Here is a 21,616-nt window from a genome sequence, read left to right as displayed (position 1 = left end):
AAAGACATGCAGATTAGGTGGATTGGCCATGCTAAATTGCCCTTAGGGTCCAAATTGCCCTTAGTGTTGGGTGGGGTTACTGGGTTATGGGGATAGGGTGGAGGTATGGGCTTGGTTACGGTGCTCTTTCCAAGAGCCGGTACAGACTCGATGGGCTGAATGGCCTCCTTCTGCACTGTAAATTCTATGTAATTCAAGAATGAACAAGAGAACGACACCTCCCTGAGAAAATTCAATCAAATGCAAACAGGGTGGGGGGCAGGATGGTGAAACTGAGAGAGGGGGGATATTGCCCCAATAAACCCGGGGAGGACATGGGGCAGAATCCTTTCATCCCCTCACCCCTCCCACCCCCATGCCTCTTGTGCTACAAAGTTGGAGGGGGGGGGTGCACAGTGTAGAATCTGCAGTGGGTTTTAAATAGAAGCAGCGAATTGAGCCGCAGCGCTCTGTGCGTGGCCACGTCAGGCAGAGGGAGGTGTGGGCTGGAGGCTAGGCGGGCAGAGGGAGGGAGAGGAGCCGCCAGAGAGGCAGGGAGGAGCGGACTGACTCTCAGCTCCGTCCAGCAGGGTGACAGTAACTCGCGGGGTGAGTAGCAGAAACCACAAAACCATTCAGCACCGTGTAGCCACTTATTGACAAAGATGTAGCCAAAATCCCTGCATTGTATCAATAATGTGTTTATAAAAAAAGATACATTTGTATCAAAAGGATACATAAAGCATGGGGGTTTTTTTTTCCAAATGGGTTCATTTTATCAAATAGTTTTGAAAAGATAAAACTGTGAACGTATTTTGTAGAAAGATACATGAAATGTATCCAATTTCCATCCATCCCAAACCTCTGCGCGCAGGAGGAGCTGCATTTAAAGTATGTTCGTTTTCAATTTTGTTCAGAAAAGCTCAAATTGATTTTTTTTTTCTGGGAAAGGGAATGGGGTTTGTTTCAAAATTAATTCGAATCAGAAAAAGAATCTTTTAGTTGTTTGAAAAGGCTGGGTTCTGCAGCTAGCCAGGCAAGGAGGTTTCTGTTGCAATGCAGTCTGTGCAAGGTGGAAAGCGCAGCCTTTTAACATCGATCCGATTCGGCCTGTGAGCTGTTAGCTGGGGCTTGTTCAATGCCAGCTTTCTGAAGACCAGGGGGTTGGGAGGGGGATTTTCATTCCAGCAGAAGATCTAAAATGGAGAAACGTCCATTTGCCTTGGAAACCGTTCCAAGCCGAATGGATCTTATTGTGAACTAGCTGAGAAATGGATCCCCCTCAGAGTTGGGGGGTTTGGGTTCCAGAGTTGGGGGTCTGTGTTCCAGAGTTGGGGGGTCTGGGTTCCGGAGTTGGGGGTTTGGGTTCCGGAGTTGGGGGTCTGGGTTCCGGAGTTGGGGGGTCTGGGTTCCGGAGTTGGGGGGTCTGGGTGGGTTCCGGAGTTGGGGTTCTGGGTTCCGGAGTTGGGGGTCTGGGTTCCGGAGTTGGGGGTCTGGGTTCCAGAGTAGGGGGTTTGGGTTCCGGGTTTGGGAGCCTGGGTTCCGGAGTTGGGGGTCTGGTTCTGTAGTTGGGGGTCTGGTTCCGGAGTTGGGGGCCTGGGTTTTGTAGTTGGGGGCCTGGTTCTGTAGTTCGGGGTCTGGTTCCGGAGTTGGGGGGTCTGGGTTCTGGGTTTGGGGGCCTGGGTTCCGGAGTTGGGGGCCTGGGTTTTGTAGTTGGGGGTCTGGTTCTGTAGTTGGGGGTCTGGTTCTGTAGTTGAGGGTCTGGGTTCCGGGTTTGGGGGCCTGGGTTTTTAGTTGGGGGTCTGGTTCTGTAGTTGGAGGTCTGGTTCTGTAGTTGGGGGTCTGGGTTCCGCAGTTGGGGGTCTGGCACTGCCTTTAGTGTCTGGCGCTGCAGTATTAGGGGCGTGTAGACTGCAGCGGCCTTATCGACAGACTCCAGTGTAGATTATAAATTCTACCAGCACCCCCCTCCTGGGAGATGTGCTCCTCTTGCGAGTGCAAAGAGCAAAAGGATTGAGTTGCACATTATTTAACAATCTCCCAACCCCCTTCCATTAATTCACAACTGCATTGCCCTGATCCCCCACCCCCAAACAATTCTGTAAACTGATTGAGGTTGGCTTATGGATTAGGCTCAACAACAGATTTGAAGATTGTTGATTAGAGTGAGGGAGCAGAATACAAGTTTGCAGAGTGACTGTGTGTAAAATGACTGGATTGCAGCAGTGAAACCTGGCCTGGCTCCAAAAGCCAGGACAGAATAAAACCTGCCCCTAATTTTTAGATTCAGACATTTACCCTCGCCCTAAAACCACAGCATGATAATTTAACCGTTATTACATGTGTGAACTCTGACTAATCTAAATTATGTTGCTTTGGGAGTAACCCTCAGGGCCATTTCCCTGGTGCCAAGCTCACGTGGAGTTTTCACGCTCATGTTCAGTAGTTTTAATTTTCTTAAAATACAAATTCAGAAGATAATTTAGAGGTTACTGGAAAATTGCAACAGGAATGAATGTTCCTTTTTTAAACATTTTTTTGGCCGATAAGTTTGATTTTCATTTGCGCTGCAAACTCAACCGTGTTTCTGCATTTCTGTTGGAGATCTTGGTAACATCGAGAGAGCGAACGCTGCCCTAAATCCTACTGTTCTATAAATGGGGATGGAGTTTAGAAAATCCACACACTGGTGCCTTACCTGAACAATTTGAAGTAATTCTGGTGCTAACCAGGATTGATTGAGCAGATTTTTAAAAAATGATTTTTAAAATAATCTTCTCTAGTGTCACAAGTAGCCTTACATTAAGACTGCAATGACGTTACTGTGAAAATCCCCTCGTCGCCACACTCCGGCGCCTGTTCGGGTACACTGAGGGAAAATTCAGAATGTCCAATTCACCTTTATAAGTACGTCTTTCGGGACTTGTGGGAGGAAACCGGAGCACCCGGAGGAAACACACGCAGACACGGGGAGAACGTGCAGAATCTGCACAGACAGTGACCCAAGTCAGGAATCACACCTGGGACTCTGGCGCTGTGAAGCAACAGTGCTAACCATTGCATTACAGGGAGGTTCAATTGATTTTTGAGCTCTAATGGATTTGGAAATAGAGCAGATAAGTGAGGTTAGGGTAGAGGATCCACCATGACCTGACATGACCCAAGGCCAGAATCAAACCGGGTCCCTGGTGCTGTGAGGTAGCAGTGCTAACCACTGTGCCACCGTGCCATATCCTTCTACTCCTTTCTCCCTCATGTACCTTTCTAGATTTACCTTGACTGTATCTATCAACCAGGGGCTATGGCGGAAGAATCGATCCAGCCTGTGTTTTAGGTTTAAGAAGGTTTAGTGTAAGACACTTCCTCCAACTACTAACCCACAAGAAGTTCCCATACCAAAGGGTTCCAGCTGGCTGTATTTATAGAATAGTCACGTGTTGAACAAGGTAATCACAGGAAAGTAGGAAGGAACATAAGCAAGGAGTCAGGAGGGCTAAAAGGGATCACGAAAAGTCATTGGCAAATTTTTACATGTACATAAAAAGCAAGAGGGTAGCCAGGGAAAGGGTTGGCCCACTGAAGGACGGGAGGGAATCTATGTGTGGAGCCAGAGGAAATGGGCGAGGTACTAAATGAATACTTTGCATCAGTATTCACCAAAGAGAAGGAACTGGTGGATGTTGAGTCTGGAGAAGGGTGTGTAGATAGCCTGGGTCTCATTGTGATCCAAAAAGACGAGGTGTTGGGCATCTTGAAAAATATTAAGGTGGATAAGTCCCCAGGGCCTGATGGGATATACCCCAGAATACTGAAGGAGGCAAGAGAGGAAGTTGCTAAGGCCTTGACAGAAATCTTTGGATCCTCACTGTCTTGAGGTGATGTCCCGGAGGACTAGAGAATAGCCAATGTTGTTCCTTTGTTTAAGAAGGGTAGCAAGGATAATCCAGGGAACGACAGGCTGGTGAGCCTTACATCAGTGGTAGGGAAATTACTGGAGAGAATTCTTCGAGGCAGGATCTGCACCCATTTGGATGTATTAGTGAGAGGCAGCATGGTTTTGTGAAGGGGAGGTCGTGTCTCACTAACTTGATAGAGTTTTTCGAAGAGGTCACAAAGATGATTGATGCAGGTAGGGCAGTGGATGTTTGGTATATGGACTTCAGTGAGGCCTTTGACAAGGTCCCTCATGGCAGACTGGTACAAAAGGTGAAGTCACATGGGATCAGGGGTGAGCTGGCAAGGTGGATACAGAACTGGCTAGGTCATAGAAGGCAGAGAGCAGCAATGGAAGGGTGCTTTTCTGATTGGATGACTGTGACTAATGGTGTTCCGCAGGGATCAGTGCTGGGACCTTTGTTGTTCATAGTATATATAAATAATTTGGAGGAAAATGTAACTGGTCTGATTAGTAAGTTTGCGGACGACACAAAGTTTGGTGGAATTGCGGATAGCGATGAGGACTGTCAGAGGATGCCTTTCTTTGTTCTTCTTTGTTCTTTGTCTCTGATTAATAGTACATTGCCAGTTAAGAGTCAACCACACTCTTGCGTGTGGGGTCTGGAGTCACATGTAGGCCAGACCGGATAAGAACAGCAGAGTTCCTTCCCTCAAGGGGACGCTAGTTAACCAGATGTGCATCCGCGATGCCACGGCTAAAAGGCAAGTGCTGGAAAATGAGATTAAATTACTTGGGATAGGTTGGGGGAATTTAACCAACACAGACACAATGGACAGAAGGGCCTTTACTGTGCTGTAGACCTCGGTGATTCTTTGCCCTACCTCGGCCCAATCCGCTGCCCTGTCCCCATAACCCCACCTAACCGGCACTTATTGGACAGTGGGAGGAAACCGGAGCTCCCGGAGTAAACCCATGCTGGCACGGGGAGAACGTGCAGACTCCACACAGTCACCAAAGGCTGCAATTGAACCCGGGTCCCTGGCACCGTGAGGCAGCAGTGCTAACCACTGTGCCGCCCATGGCCAAAGTTACAGCAAACTGGCAAGATGTGTTTACCTTTGGGTTCTCTGGAGTGAAACCTGGGCCCAGAGATATTTTCCAATTAACCTCAGAATCACCGAGCTGCACACTCTCTCGCCTCCAATTCTGCTCTCGGTTTGTGTTCAATGGGTTTGCAAAATATTCGGAGGTAGTTTTACAGAGATAGAAAGGAGGAACTTGCGTTCATAGAATGCCTTTTTTAAAGAAAATATTTCATTGAATAATTTGTAATTTTCATACGATGCCTTTTACAACTCTCTACAGCACTCTCTGCATAATGAGTGTCTGCTCTCGAAAACACTGCAGCCAGTTTGTACACAGCAAGCTCCAACAAGAAACAAGACTGATGATTGGATCATCTGTTTCAGATGTTGTCTGAGGACTAGATATTGTCCACCTTGCCAACGTGACCCTCAGTGTCACAGCGTCATTTCCACCCAGTGGAGAGAGTAGACAGGGTCCTGGATTAATGTGTCCATCAGACCAAAAGACATAGGAGCAGAATTAGGCCACTCGGCCCATCGAGTCTGCTCTGCCATTCAATCATGGCTGATATTTTCTCATCCCCATTCCCTTGCTTTCTCCCCATAACCCCTGATCCCCTTATTAATCAAGAACCTATCTAGCTCTGTCTTAAAGACACTCAGCGATTTGGCCTCCACAGCCTTCTGCAGCAAAGAGTTCCACAGATTCACCACCCTCTGGCTGAAAAAATCCCTCCTCATCTCTGTTTTAAAGGATTGCCCCTTTCATCTGAGATGGTGTCCTCTGGTTCTAGTTTTTCCTACAAGTGGAAACATCCTCTCCACGTCCAAACTATCCAGGCCTCGCAGTATCCTGTAAGTTTCAATAAGATCCCCTTCTAATCATCCTTCTAAACTCCAACGAGTACAGACCAAGAGTCCTCAAACGTTCCTCATACGACAAGCTCTTCATTCCAGGGATCATTCTTGTGAACCTCCTCTGGACCCTTTCCAAGGCCAGCACATCCTTCCTTAGATACGGGGCCCAAAACTGCTCACAATACTCCAAATGGGGTCTGACCAGAGCCTTATACAGCCTCAGAAGTACATCCCTGCTCTTATATTCCAGCCCTCTTGACATGAATGCTAACATTGCATTTGCCTTCCTAACTGCCGACTGAACCTGCACGTTAACATTAAGAGAATCTTGAACAAGGAATTCCAAGTCCCTATGCGTCCTCTGCACAAGAGGGAAGCTGCAGGAAGTGCAGTGCCAATCAGGAGTTTAGTGGCCAAATCCCTGGTGTAGGATGAGAACCCGCTGCCTTCAGACTCCGACCTGAGGGGGGCGCTACACTTCGAGCCTCAGTCAGACACTTATTCCTGCGTTTGCGCTATTGCAGTTTTACCGGTGTCCACTTGCTTGAGTCATCACTGCTGAGAACGGCTTTGTTACAACAAGAAGCTCAGGCACATCACATACAGTCATGGTCTAAAATCAACTCGTACATCTGTTTCCACCAGGTTTGTTGTATATTTAATTATCATAGCCTCTTTAAACAGTTGATTCAATTAACCTTTCAATTAACCAGTGGAGCAGGATGTTTGGGAAAGCAGAGCTGAAGTTGCTTCACCCGATCCTATTTACAGGAGAAATGATACACAATCCTGATTAATGATGTTGCTCAATGATGCGTGGAGAGACGGCCGTATAATGGATCACGGTGTATTTCCCAGCCTTTATCAGGGCCATAAATAATTTCTCACCCTCTTCTTTTGCTCTCAGGATTGTTTGGATTCAGTGTCGGTTCTCGATAACAGCGAACCATGTCTGCCAGAGGAAAGGTAAGGAGAATGTTCTGGTCACTGCACAAGAATCATTGCCGACCGAGATGGGGAGAAATGTTTTCACTCGGAGAAATTTTGGAATTCTCCATCCCCAGAGGATTGAGGCTGAGATTGTTGGTGTCTCGGGGGATTAGAGGATATGGAGAGTGGGCAGGAAAGTGGAGTAGAAACCCAAGGTCGTACAAACGGGGAGCAGGAGGAAGCCATTCGGCCCCTCGAGCCTGCTCCGCCATTCAATAAGGTTATGACTGATCTGTTTGTAGGCGGGATGGAATGTCCCTCAACATTTTTTACTCTTCCACATTTCCATCCCCCCCCCCCAACCCCGGGAGAGCCTTTGATTGCCTCGCCCAACACGAATCCATCCACCTCTGTCTGAAAAACATTCAGTGACCACCCCCTCCCCTTCCACCTCTCCCACCTTCTGAGGCAGAGTTCCAAAGTCACACAGATCACTGAGAGAATTAAAATCTCCTCATCTCTGCCCCAATAGGGTGACCCCTAATTTAAAAACCGCGCCCCCTTGTTTTAGATTCACCCACAAGAGGAAGCGTTCCCTTTCACACCCACCTCGTCGAGACGTTCAGGATCTCATTATATCAGCCCGGATTATATTGAACGGCGGAGCAGCTGAGCGGGCCGTGCGATTCTATTTCTATCCCTTGTTCCCGTCCCTATTGGTCCTGCTCCTATTTCTTGTAACCAGGGGAGGGGGAAGAGAGCGTGCGAGCTTTCAAGAAAGCTTTGCATTTGGATAGCGTTTTTCACAACCTTGCGGGAGTCTGAAAGCGTTTTGCAGCCCATTGGCTGTGAAATGTGGTCATTGGCTTAATACCAGGAAATGTGGCAGCTGGTTAGTGCATGAAAATCCCACCAATAGCACGGAGATAGGGACCAGATCATTTGCTTTGTAATGATGTTGGGTCAGGGATGTTCTTGGACAAATGAGATCATTGCATCTGATCGGAAAGGTGGCTTCACTGACAGTGCAGCACCCCCTCGGCTAATTCACTAAAATTGTCAGCCGAGATTTTGTGCTGCAGTCTCTGGAATTTGAACTCACGACAGCGAGAGAGAGATAGTGGCTGAGCGCACTTTACCACGAGGTGAAAAATGAAAATGAAAATCGCTTATTGTCACGAGTAGGCTTCAATGAAGTGACTGTGAAAAGCCCCTAGTCGCCACATTCCGGTGCCTGTTCGGGGAGGCTGGTACGGGAATCGAACCGTGCTGCTGGCCTGCTTTAAAAGCCAGCGATTTAGCCCAGTGTGCTAAACCAGCCCCTACTGGTGTATTCTGGTATTCTGGTGTTGGGCTATCTTGCAGGCGTGATGGAACGTCACTCAACATTTGTTACTCTTCCTCAGTTCCATCTCCAGCCCAGACACGAAAGGATAGAATTAAATGCACCCAAGATTATATCGAAGTGAAAATCCATTTGTCCTATCAGCTTCGTCTGACTCATTCATTCAACTCGAGATTGTTCCTGGGCACCTTTTCGTTGTTACACAATGTTGGGGACGGGAGGAGACCAGCACTTTTTAATGTTCTGTTGAGCTGCTCGCAGAATAATATTTTTCACTGTACCTCGGTACATGTGACAATAAACAAAATCCATCCCAAGAACAGAATTATTTCCCCCCCCCCCCAGTGGCGTGCAGAGGTCTGGTGATGCCCGGGGAAAATCTTGATTGTATGCCCCAAAGACTCAAGTATAAGGCCTAATATACTGAGAAATATTATGAGAAAGGAAAACATTTTGAATATATAAACACAGATGAAACATGAAATAAACGCTTTATTCGATTTTAATATAAATCAATCAAATTTATTAAGTTCTTTTCCCCAAATGATACCTTCTGTCACAAAACACCTGAACTACTTCACTTTTTACATCAGCTGTGAGAAATTCTTTTTCAATGCTTATTAAAGCCAGGTTGGTCAGTCGCTCCTGTGACATAGAAGACCTCAGATATGTTTTTATTCATTTCAGTTTTGAAAATGACCTTTCACAGCTTGCGACTGAAAATGCGATTGTAAGCAGTAATCTGTATGAAACACACAGCGTCGGAAAGACATCCCTCTCATACTGCAGTAAAGACTCCAGAGCATCTTTAGGATCAGGGGGAACTCTATTCCCTCCAGCTCGAAGGAGCATCACAAATAATTTTGTCATATAACTGAATTGCAACCACATCATTGTCATAATAATTTGCAAAGTCTGAACATTCCTTTTTTAATTTCTCTCTTTCTTGTTCATCTTCAATCACTCCTGAATTCAAGTTCAGAAGAAAAGAAAATCGGTCACTGAGTCTTTGAAGGCGGACACTGCGGTCTTCAATTTCAGTTTTTAATCTCTTCACAATCTCTACCATTACTCTATTCATTTCTTCTTGTGCCGTCAGTCCACTATCTCTTGCTGACTCTCGAGGCATTATTCTTCTTCTCCTTGCTCGTGCAATTGGTATTCCCCAATTTTGACAATATTCATTGGCTAAATCTATTGCATTGTGGATAATTTCGTCATTCTTCAAATTCAAGATATGAATAAGTCCTCTCAGATCACAAGAAGCTTCATGGAACCCCATTTTCGGATCCTGCAAACGTTTTGAGACTTTAACCACTGATGATAAAAACTGAGTACCAAAAATTTAATAAAGCTATAAACGGGAACTGTTGAATAGAGTTCAGTAACGATCCTGCATCAGATTTAGTTTCCCTTGAAAATTCTCCTTCCAGCAGGTGTTGAAGGCTTGCAATAACGTTGTCACACTCTTCGTGCACAGCATCATGGCTGGAACTCCATCTTGTGTCACACTGTCTTTTCACAGTCCGAGTGACAAATGATTTTAACACTTCCCAACTAGAAGTAGATGAAGAAAAAAAAGTAAAGAGTTTTTCTAGAATGCCAAAAAATGTAACAACAACAGGTTGCACCTCACTTGCATGGACACAGGCCAAATTGAGGCTGTAGTTCTCGCAGTTCACAAACACAGCTTTTGGGTTAACTTCAAGAATTTTTTGTTGAACACCTCCTCTCACTCCAGCCATAACTGCTGCGTTATCATATGCTTGACCACGACAGTCATTCATGGAAATTTTGTCTTCTTCCAATTTTTCCTGAATTTTATTTACCAGGCTGACTGCATCTTTCTTGTTGACTTGAAAAAATCCCAGAAATGTCTCCTTTATTTCTACTTTTCTGTTTTCATCAATATGAACGTAACGCAGAATTTCAGAAACCTGATCTTCATGGGCAATATCTGGAGTTGAATCCAGCATTATGCTAAAATATTTTGCGTCCTTAATTTCGGAAATTATATTCTTCTTGACAGTTTCACCAAGAAGATTGATTATTTCGTTTTGAATTCTGTTGGACAAGTAGGTGACACTTTTTGGTTTCTCTTTCCCTCTCTGCAAGTGTTTTGCTAAGATGTCATCATATTTGGCCAAAAGTCTGATTGTTGCTAGAAAGTTTCCTGTATTTTCACTGACTGTCTCTCCTGGCTCTGATAACCCAGATATTCCTTCTCCTCGATGTCCACGATAGGCCAGATTCTGTTTTGCCAGAAAAGATATAACCTCGACAATCTGTTCAGTTATAGCTTTCCATCTTTTCTTTTCAGCAGACATTTGCTGTTGAAGTTCAGCATCTATCGTAGTTGAATGATGGAGTCGAACTACAAGGTTCAGGTATTCCCTCATGTGAGTTCTATGAGAAGGGCTTTTCTCATGGTCAGCTGTTGTTGGATTTAATTTTCTCCAAGTGGAGAAACCGTCTTCCTTTCCAAAGTTTGACACAGACAACAAATGCTCCTTTGAAAACAAAAAGCAAACAAAACAGTAGCATGCTTTCCGATATGGAGAGTATAACAACCATTTTCTCTCCACAATTTCTCTGTTTGTGGAAACTTTATCAAACCACTGTTTGGAAAATGATCTCCCATCCTTCTCAGCAAATGGACCACTTTTATTCTGATATCTTTCAGGGCCATGTTGTAATATTGTCATCTTCAAATGATCTGGAATCGGTTTCTTCAAACAGCCAAAATCGCTTCTTTGCAAAAATATGCAAATATCTTCTTTATTTTCTTCACATGGATCATCATCCTGACAACGAGACTGAGGAGAGAGAGTATTATGTTCTGACCGAGCTGAATCCGTATCAGAAAAATCCTTCTCTGCACCCACATCATCTTTTACTTCTCCAGGTTCTCCTACTTCTTCTTTACTTCTTTTTATCCATGCATCTAATGCCCCTCTTTGATGGGACTCTTCTTCGACTCTGGCCCTCTTTTTTTTCCTGTTCTGTGCTCCACTCGGTTGTACACGAAATACTCGTAACATTTCATTTTCTATCTCAAAAACCGTAAGACGCATGAGAAAATGGGAAGAAAATGGTAAACAATCGGTCAGTTGCAGACGGATAAACCATATTTCATTTCTTTGTTCCTTCGTATCAAATTATTTCACACTGATTCTCCACTGATAATTTCGTGCAATTTATTTCATAGACTTGCAAATTAGTGGTATCTGTATTCGAATATTAGCATGTTAAGGAATAAATGTCTCCTATTCCGAGATTAAATGCCATAGCAGTCCTCTGATCATCCAGGCTTCACTCTTACTACATCCCACGTAAATATTTAATTAAATATCGCCAAAAAACCTATAAAAACCGTAGTTGCACCTGTTCTAGAGCTATTCACTGACCTGAGTAGGTAAAAGAACTAATCTAGATGCACAAAAAGCTGAAGAAAAGACGAGTTATGACTCGAGGAAACGCAGGAACGAACAGCCACGTCTGCTTGTTGCTTTTGATGGTTGCACCACGTACATCATGCGCATGCGTGTGGGGGGGATGGGGAGAAGGACCATTTTCTCTAGACAGAAAGGGTACACCATGTTAAAGGAATAAAGGGCTAACAACTGCCTCTGCAGTGTGGTGAGCCTCCAAAAATTGATTTATCACCGCTGAAATTTTAAAATTACTATCTTATTTCCTTCTCTGGGGCTGCACGGTGGCCTAGTGGTTAGCACAACCGCCTCACGGAACTGAGGTCCCAGGTTCGATCCCGGCTCTGGGTCAATGTCCATGTGGAGTTTGCACATTCTCCCCGTGTCTGCGTTGGTTTCGCCCCCACAACCCAAAAAATGTGCAGAGTAGGTGAATTGGCCACGCTAAATTGCCCCTTAATTGAAAAAAATAATTGGGTAATCGAAATTTTAAAAAAATTCCTTCTCTGATTGGATGCCCCCATCCAATGGATGCCCGGGGCCAATGCACCGTCGGCCCCCCCCTCTGCACACCGCTGCCCCCCCCCCCCCTCCCAGCCTTAACTAAACTGGCCTTGATCCAAATGAGGCCCTTAAATGGTCAATCAAGGACCACTTTAGAGTCGTTGCTCACCCAGCCTCAATGTTCAGGCTGGAGGGAGGTGTTCAGGGGGGGGGGGAGAACACTGAACCTGCTCAGGACGCCAGAGGAGAAGAGAAGGAGGTGTGTGTGGCACAATCATCAGCAGCCTTTTTTCAACATCAAACATTTTCTTCCCCCCACCCATTCCAGGTCTGGCCCCTGTGGGTACTTCTTCCCCTTCCGGCCCCTCCACCAGCATCCATGTCCTCCCCTCTGCCCACCCCCTGGGGCCTCAACTCCCCTCCCTGTCCCGAGACTCCCACACTAATCAGGACTTGGGTTCCTCTAATTGCTCCCACCCATGGGCCCTGTGCACCCCCCGCCCCCCACCCACCCCCTCCCCCGGGCCCTGTGCACCCCCCCTCCAGGCCCTGTCCGCACCATGGGCCCTGTGCATCCTCCTGGGCCCTGTGCATCCTCCTGGGCCCTGTGCACCCTCCCGGGCCCTGTGCACCCTCCCGGGCCCTGTGCATCCTCCTGGGCCCTGTGCATCCTCCTGGGCCCTATGCATCCTCCTGGGCCCTATGCATCCTCCTGGGCCCTGTGCATCCTCCTGGGTCCTGTGCGCACCATGGGCCCTGTGCAGCCACCCTCCCGGGCCCTGTGCGCACCATGGGCCCTGTGCATCCTCCTGGGTCCTGTGCGCACCATGGGCCCTGTGCAGCCACCCTCCCGGGCCCTGTGCGCACCATGGGCCCTGTGCATCCTCCTGGGTCCTGTGCGCACCATGGGCCCTGTACAGCCACCCTCCCGGGCCCTGTGCGCACCATGGGCCCTGTGCACCCTCCCGGGCCCTGTGCGCACCATGGGCCCTGTGCACCCTCCCGGGCCCTGTGCGCACCATGGGCCCTGTGCACCCTCCCGGGCCCTGTGCGCACCATGGGCCCTGTGCACCCACCCCCTCCCTCCCCGCCGGACCCTGTGCACCACCCCCTCCCGGCCCTGTGCACCCCCCAGCCTTGTGCACCCCCCCATCCCGGCCCTGTGCACCCCCCCTGGGCCCTGCGCACACCCCCGGCCCTGTGCACCCCCCCGGGCCCTGTGCACCCCTCCAGCCTTGTGCACCCTCCCATCCCAGCCCTGTGCACCCCCCCCCCGGACCCTGTGCACCCCCCCCAGCCCTGTGCACCCCCCCCCAGCCCCCCCCCAGCCCTGTGCAAACCCCCCCCCAGCCCTGTGCATCCCCTCCACCAGCCCTGTGCACCCCCCCTCCCCCCCCAACCCCACCCTGGCCCTGTGCGGAAGGACCTCCTACCGAGTGCTGGGCCCGGTGGAGGGGTAACTGGGTGCGGGGCCCGGTGGAGGGGTAACTGGGTGCGGGGCCCGGTGGAGTGGGAACCGGGTGCGGGGCCCGGTGGAGGGGTAACTGGGTGCGGTGCCCGGTGGAGTGGGAACCGGGTGCGGGGCCCGGTGGAGGGGTAACCGGGTGCGGGGCCCGGTGGAGGGGTAACCGGGTGCGGGGCCCGGTGGAGGGGTAACTGGGTGTGGGGCCCGGTGGAGGGGTAACTGGGTGCGGGGCCCGGTGGAGGGGTAACTGGGTGCGGGGCCCGGTGGAGTGGGAACCGGGTGCGGGGCCCGGTGGAGCGGGGCCCGGTGGAGGGGTAACCGGGTGCGGGGCCCGGTGGAGGGGTAACTGGGTGCGGGGCCCGGTGGAGTGGTAACCGGGTGCGGGGCCCGGTGGAGTGGGAACCGGGTACGGGGCCCGGTGGAGTGGGAACCGGGTGCGGGGCCCGGTGGAGTGGGAACCGGGTACGGGGCCCGGTGGAGTGGGAACCGGGTGCGGGGCCCGGTGGAGTGGGAACCGGTGGAGTGGTAACCGGGTGCGGGGCCCGGTGGAGTGGGAACCGGGTACGGGGCCCGGTGGAGTGGGAACCGGGTGCGGGGCCCGGTGGAGTGGGAACCGGGTGCGGGGCCCGGTGGAGTGGGAACCGGGTGCGGGGCCCGGTGGAGGGGTAACCGGGTGCGGGGCCCGGTGGAGGGGTAACCGGGTGCGGTGCCCGGTGGAGGGGTAACCGGGTGCGGGGCAGACAGCTTTGGCAGTAACTTGTTCACCACAAGTCCTCCAATATTCGGAAGTGAAACTTTCCACCTGAAATTCAGGTTTAAAGTACAAAAGAGATTAAATTCCAAAAGAGATTACACAAATTAGGATTGTATTCTTGGAATTTAGAAGATTTTATTGAGATTTGTTTAAGTTATCAAGGAGATCAGATAGGGTAGATAGAGAGAAACTATTTCTGCTGGTTAGAGGGGTCCAGGACTTGGGTCTAAAGGTTAGAGCCAGACCTTTGAGGAGTGAATCTTGGAGTGTACCCTGTGCCGTACCTGCCCACCGTGTTGTTTTTTAAATCTGTCCTCAGGACTTGGGTTTCAGTGACAGGACCATCATTTAGTGGTCACCCCTAATGTCCTTGAGAAGGCCACGTTCTTGAACCACTGCAACCTGTGTGGCAAAGAGGCTCACACAGCGCTGTTAGAGAGTTTGAGGATTCTGATGATGAAGGTACAGCCAAAATATTTCCTGGCGGGGATGGTGTTTGGGTGCACCTGTTGTCCTTGTCCTGGGTGGCAGAGGTCACAGATTTGGAAGGAGCTGTCAAAGGAGACTTTTTTTTTTACATAGAATTTACAGTGCAGAAGGAGGCCATTCGGCCCATCGAGTCTGCACCGGCTCCTGGTAAGAGCACCCTACCCAAGGTTAACACTTCCACCCTATCCCCATAACCCAGCAACCCCACCCAACACTAAGGGCAATTTTGGACACTAAGGGCAATTTAGCATGGCCAATCCACCTAACCTGCACATCTTTGGACTGTGGGAGGAAACCGGAGCACCCGGAGGAAACCCACGCACACACGGGGAGAACGTGCAGACTCCGCACAGACAGTGACCCAAGCCGGAATCGAACCTGGGACCCTGGAGCTGTGAAGCGATTGTGCTATCCACAATGCTACCGTGCTGCCCACGGTGGTGGTACTGTGGAGCTGCGCTGAATCCTGTAGCTGGAACATACTGCTGCTACTACCTTTCCTGTGAATGGAGTGGATGTTTGAGCAGTGTACCGGATGCCAGTCGGGGGAGCTACTTTGTCCCGGGTGGTGTTGAGGTTTCTATCTTCTGTACCTGTTCTACCGGCAAATGGGGCTGGTTTAGCACAGGGCTAAATAGCTGGCTTTGAAAGCAGACCAAGGCAGGCCAGCAGCGCAGGTTTAATTCCCGTACCAGCCTCCCCGAACAGGCGCCGGAATGTGGCGACTAGGGGCTTTTCACAGTAACTTCATTTGAAGCCTGCTTAATAAGCGATTTTCATTTCAAATGGAGAGCGGTCACTTTTTATTCTTCCATGAGATGTGATTGTTGCTGGCAAGGCCAGCAATAGCTGCCCATCTCTCATTACCCTATAGAAGGAGATTGTGAGCTGAATTGGGCAGCACAAGTGATTAGCACTGTGGCTTCACAGCTCCAGGGTCCCAGGTTCAACTCCCTGCTGGGTCACTGTCTGTGCGGAGTCTGCACGTTCTCCCCGTGTGTGCGTGGGTTTCCTCCGGGTGCTCCGGTTTCCTCCCACAGTCCAAAGACGTGCAGGTTAGGTGGACTGGCCATGAGAATTAGCCCATAGTGACCAAAAGGGTTAGACGGGATTATTGGGTTACGGGGATCGAGTGGAAGTGAGGGCTTAAGTGGGTCGGTGTGGACTCGATGGGCCGAATGGCTTCATTCTGCACTGTATGTTTTATGTTCTGTGAATGTATTTTTTGAACTGGTGTAGATGCTCCCACAGTGCTGACGTGCGTCTGGTAGATGGTGGAAAGGCTTTGGGGAGTCGGAACATGGGTTACCCACCCTAACATTCCCAGCCTCTGACCCCCCCCCGCTCCTGTAGTTAAAGTTTCCATGTGACTGGCCCAGTTTAAGATTTTGAAAGTGCTGTTGGTGGAGGGTTTGATAATGGTAATGCTGTTGAATGTTAAGAGTGTTTAGAAAAGATAGTTGAATGTTGGAGGAGATCATTGCCTGACACGAATATCACTCACCGCTTACCAGCCCAAGCCTGGTTGCCAGTCACTGGGCATGAACTGCTTCAGTCATCTGAACTGGGGCTTCAAGCAGGAAAAACATTTGACGTGTTTCCCATGATCCTTTAAGTGTATTTAAGATTGGATTTGGGGGCGTGTAGGAGAGATGAAGCGAGGCAAGGGAATAAGGTGCAAAGTCCTCTGTAGCCAATCATTATCTCATCACAATTCATTAAATTGATACAATAGCGTGATAGATGTTTGGTTGCGGCAGACATGATGGGCCGAATGGCCTCTTTTTGTGCTGTGCAAATCTATAATAATCAGACAATGCAGTGACTAATAATCTATAATAATCAGACAATGCAGCGACTGATAATGTATAATAATCAGACAATGCAGTGCCTGATAATCTATAATAATCAGACAATGCAGTGACTGATAATCTATAATAATCAGACAATGCAGTGACTGATAATCTATAATAATCAGACAATGCAGTGACTGATAATATATAATAATCAGACAATACAGTGACTGATAATCTATAATAATCAGACAATGCAGTGACTGATAATCTATAATAATCAGACAATGCAGTGACTGATAATCTATAATAATCAGACAATGCAGTGCCTAATAATCTATAATAATCAGACAATGCAGTGACTAATAATCAGCAAACAGGTTGACTTTCACACAGTGAAATTCAGTGCCGTCCGCCTGCTGGATTGTAACATTTAAGGGACATGCAACATATAACTGTGTCACAATTCCCACGACAAATATTGGTTAAAATTAGAATGGCTCCCTGGTTGTCAGGGGAGAACGAGATACAGCAGGATGCAATGGCGCTCAGACTGGACTCTTCGTGGGAGGATGGGGTGTCTCGGGCAGTCGAGTTGTTTCAAGGTCTGAGGAGGAATGAGTTATGACACGTGAGGGGGCGATTCTCCGAGCCCTGCGCCGGGCCGGGGGCCGGCGCGCTGAAGAAGTCCCCTGTGCATGCACGGGTTGGCACGGCGCCCATTTTGTGCCGGGAAGGGAGGCTGGAGCACCGTGAACCGCTCCAGTGCCGTGCTGGCCCTCTGTGGGGGACAGAATCGGTCGTCCCCGTGCCTGCTTTGAAACGCGACGGCGTTCACGACGGCGCGAACATGTCGTCTCCATTCTGGAGAATCGCCCCCGTGATGAGTGGTGGGAGGGAGAAGAGAAGATCCAGCAGAGGGCAGCAGAGCAGAGCTTCTGATTGGCTGTTCCGGGGAGATTTGCATACGTGCAGTGCGGTCAGCGTAAGTTGAAGGTGCACCTGCATCAGTGACCCGAGGAGTTCGACGGAAGGTGAGCATCCAGCAGAGGGCAGCAGAGCAGAGCTTCTGATTGGCTGTTCCGGGGAGATTTGCATACGTGCAGTGCGGTCAGCGTAAGTTGAAGGTGGTTTGTGAAGGGGCTGTTCTCGAGTGACAGCTTTACCCGAAACACTATTTACGTAGTGTCTCCCACCCATCCTCCTCCTCTAACCAAAAAAAAGCTCTGTCCGTTGGATTGCTAAACTAACAAGCTTTTTATTTTTTTATTTTTCAGTAGTTGGGAAGTTAGTTTAGTGGGAATGGAGGCTAGGGCAGTTGAATGTTCCTCCTGCAGAATGTGGGAGGAAAGGGTCACCTCTAGTATCCCTTCTGACTACATCTGCGGGAAGTGCACCCAACTCCAGCTCCTCGAGAACCGCATTAGGGACCTGGAGCTGGAGCTGGATGAACTTCGGATCATTCGGGAGGCGGAAGAGGTTATTGAGAGGAGTTATAGGGAGGTAGTCACACCTCAGGTAAAAGAAGAAAGTAGATGGGTTACCGTCAGGGGAGGGAGAGGGAACCGGCAGGCAGTGCAGGGATCCCCTGTGGTCGTTCCCCTCTATAACAAGTATACCGTTTTGGATACTGTTGCGGGGGACGACTTACCAGGGGTAAGCAATAGGGCGCAGGTCTCTGGCACAGAGTCTGTCCCTGTTGCTCAGACGGGAAGGGAGAAGAGGAACAGAGCACTTGTCATTGGGGACTCCATAGTTAGAGGAACAGACAGGAGGTTCTGTGGGAACGAAAGAGACTCACGGTTGGTGTGTTGCCTCCCAGGTGCCAGGGTTCGTGATGTCTCTGATCGTGTTTTTGGGATCCTTAAGGGGGAGGGGGAGCAGCCCCAAGTCGTGGTCCACATAGGTACCAACGACATAGGTAGGAAGAGAGATGGGGATTTGAGACAGAAATTCAGGGAGCTAGGGTGGAAGCTGAGAGCTAGAACAAACAGAGTTGTTATCTCTGGGTTGTTACCCGTGCCACGTGCTAGCGAAGTGAGAAATAAGGAGAGAGAGGAGTTGAACACGTGGCTACAGGGATGGTGCAGGAGGGAGGGTTTTGGTTTCCTGGATAATTGGGGCTCATTCTGGGGTAGGTGGGACCTCTACAAACAGGATGGTCTTCACCTGAACCAGAGGGGTACCAATATCCTGGGGGGGAGATTTGCTAGTGCTCTTCGGGGGGGTTTAAACTAATTCAGCAGGGGGATGGGAACCTAAATTGTAGTCCCAGTGTACAGGATGTTGAGAGTAGTGAGGTCAGGGATAGGGTTAAAAGTTCGAAAGAGAGCACCGGCAAGCAGGACACTGGTTTGAAGTGTGTCTACTTCAACGCCAGGAGCATCCGGAATAAGGTGGGTGAGCTTGCAGCATGGGTTGGTACCTGGGATCTCGATGTTGTGGCGATTTCGGAGACATGGGTAGAGCAGGGACAGGAATGGTTGTTGCAGGTTCCAGGATTTAGATGTTTCTGTAAGAACAGAGAAGATGGTAAAAGAGGGGGGGTGTGGCATTGTTAATCAAGGAAAGTATTACGGCGGTAGAAAGGACGCTTGAGGACTCGTCTACTGAGGCAGTATGGGCCGAGGTTAGGAACAGTAGAGGAGAGGTCACCCTGTTGGGAGTTGTCTATAGACCTCCGAATAGTCCCAGAGATGTAGAGGAAAGGATTGCAAAGATGATTCTTGACAGGAGCGAGAGTAACAGGGTAGTTGTTATGGGGGACTTTAACTTTCCAAATATTGACTGGAAATACTATAGTTCGAGTCCTATAGATGGGTCAGTTTTTGTGCAGTGTGTGCAGGAGGGTTTTCTGACACAGAATGTAGACAGGCCAACAAGGGGCGAGGCCACATTGGATTTGGTACTGGGTAATGAACCCGGCCAGGTGTTAGATTTAGATGTAGGTGAGCACTTTGGTGATAGTGATCACAACTCGGTTATGTTTACTTTAGCAATGGGCAGGGATAGGTATATACCGCAAGGCAAGAATTATAGCTGGGGGAAAGGCAATTATGATGCTATTCGGCAAGATTTAGGAGGTATTGGATGGGGAAGGAAACTGCAGGGGATGGGTACAATCGAAATGTGGAGCTTTTTCAAGGAACAGCTACTGCGTGTCCTTGATAAGTATGTACCTGTCAGGCAGGGGGGAAGTTGTCGAGCAAGGGAACCGTGGTTTACTAAGGAAGTTGAAGCACTTGTCAAGAGGAAGAAGAAGGCTTATGTTAGGATGAGACATGAAGGCTCAGTTAGGGCACTTGAGAGTTACAAGTTAGCCAGGAAGGACCTAAAGGGAGAGTTAAGAAGAGCGAGGAGAGGACACGAAAAGTCGTTGGCGGATAGGATCAAGGAAAACCCTAAGGCTTTCTATAGGTATATCAGGAACAAAAGAATGACTCGAGTAAGATTAGGGCCAATCAAGGATAGTAGTGGAAAGTTGTGTGTGGAATCAGAGGAGATAGGGGAAGCATTAAATGGATATTTTTCGTCAGTGTTTACACTGGAGAAAGACAATGTTGTCGAGGAGAACACTCAGGTTCAGTCGACCAGGCTAGATGGAATTGAGGTTCAAAAGGAGGAGGTGTTAGCAATTTTAGAAAATGTCAAAATAGATAAGTCCCCTGGGCCAGATGGGATTTATCCTAGGATTCTCTGGGAAGCCAGGGAGGAGGTTGCAGAGCCTTTGTCCTTGATCTTTATGTCGTCTTTGTCGACAGGAATAGTGCCGGAAGACTGGAGGATAGCAAATGTTGTCCCCTTGTTCAAGAAGGGGAGTAGAGACAACCCTGGCAATTATAGACCTGTGAGCCTTACTTCGGTTGTGGGTAAAATGTTGGAAAAGGTTATAAGAGATAGGGTTTATAATCATCTTGAAAAGAACAAGTTGATTAGCGATACTCAACACGGTTTTGTGAAGGGTAGGTCATGTCTCACAAACCTTATTGAGTTTTTTGAGAAGGTGACCAAACAGGTGGATCAGGGTAAAGCTGTTGATGTGGTGTATATGGATTTCAGTAAGGCGTTTGATAAGGTTCCCCACGGTAGGCTATTGCAGAAAATAAGGAAGTATGGAATTGAAGGTGATTTAGCGGTTTGGATCAGTAATTGGCTAGCTGAAAGAAGACAGAGGGTGGTGGTTGATGGCAAATGTTCATCCTGGAGTTCAGTTACTAGTGGTGTACCGCAAGGATCTGTTTTGGGGCCACTGCTGTTTGTCATTTTTATAAATGACCTGGAAGAGGGTGTAGAAGGATGGGTTAGTAAATTTGCAGATGACACGAAGGTTGGTGGAGTTGTGGATAGTGCTGAAGGATGTTATAGGATACAGAGGGACATAGATAAGCTGCAGAGCTGGGCTGAGAGGTGGCAGATGGAGTTTAATGCGGAAAAGTGTGAGGTGGTTCACTTTGGAAGGAGTAACAGGAATGCAGAGTACTGGGCTAATGGCAAGATTCTTGGTAGTGTAGATGAACAGAGAGATCTCGGCATCCAGGTACATAAATCCCTGAAAGTTGCCACCCAGGTTAATAGGGCTGTTAAGAAGGCATATGGTGTGCTAGCCTTTATAAGCAGGGGGATTGAGTTTCGGAACCACAGGGTCATGCTGCAGCTGTACATAACTCTGGTGCGGCCACACCTGGAGTACTGCGTGCAGTTCTGGTCACCACATTATAGGAAGGATGTGGAAGCTTTGGAAAGGGTTCAGAGGAGATTTACTAGGATGTTGCCTGGTATGGAGGGAAGGTCTTACGAGGAAAGGCTCAGGGAATTGAGGTTGTTTTCGTTAGAGAGGAGAAGGCTGAGAGGTGACTTAATAGAGACATATAAGATAGTCAGAGGGTTAGATAGGGTGGACAGTGAGAGTCTTTTTCCTCGGATGGTGATGACCAACACGAGGGGACATAGCTTTAAATTGAGGGGTGAGAGATATAGGACAGATGTCAGAGGCAGTTTCTTTACTCAGAGAGTAGTAGGGGTGTGGAACGCCCTGCCTGCAACAGTAGTAGACTCACCAACTTTAAGGGCATTTAAGTGGTCACT

General features: G+C 48.8%; 1 protein-coding gene across 1 annotated transcript in view; it reads left to right on the top strand.

The window, feature by feature from the left end:
- The first annotated feature begins 851 nt into the window (after window positions 1-851).
- The window catches only part of anxa6 (annexin A6), a 154,058-nt gene continuing 133,293 nt past the window's right edge, over window positions 852-21,616 (top strand). The window contains 2 exon segments of the mRNA XM_038796250.1: window positions 852-870; window positions 6,728-6,786. Of these exon segments, the coding sequence (XP_038652178.1) occupies window positions 6,769-6,786 (18 nt within the window). The 5' untranslated portion in view covers window positions 852-870; window positions 6,728-6,768.

This window comes from Scyliorhinus canicula, chromosome 4 (assembly GCF_902713615.1).
Source record: "Scyliorhinus canicula chromosome 4, sScyCan1.1, whole genome shotgun sequence".
NCBI lineage: Eukaryota > Metazoa > Chordata > Chondrichthyes > Carcharhiniformes > Scyliorhinidae > Scyliorhinus > Scyliorhinus canicula.
Note: the sequence above shows the minus strand (reverse complement) of the source record. Positions and strands in the feature narration are given on the sequence as shown.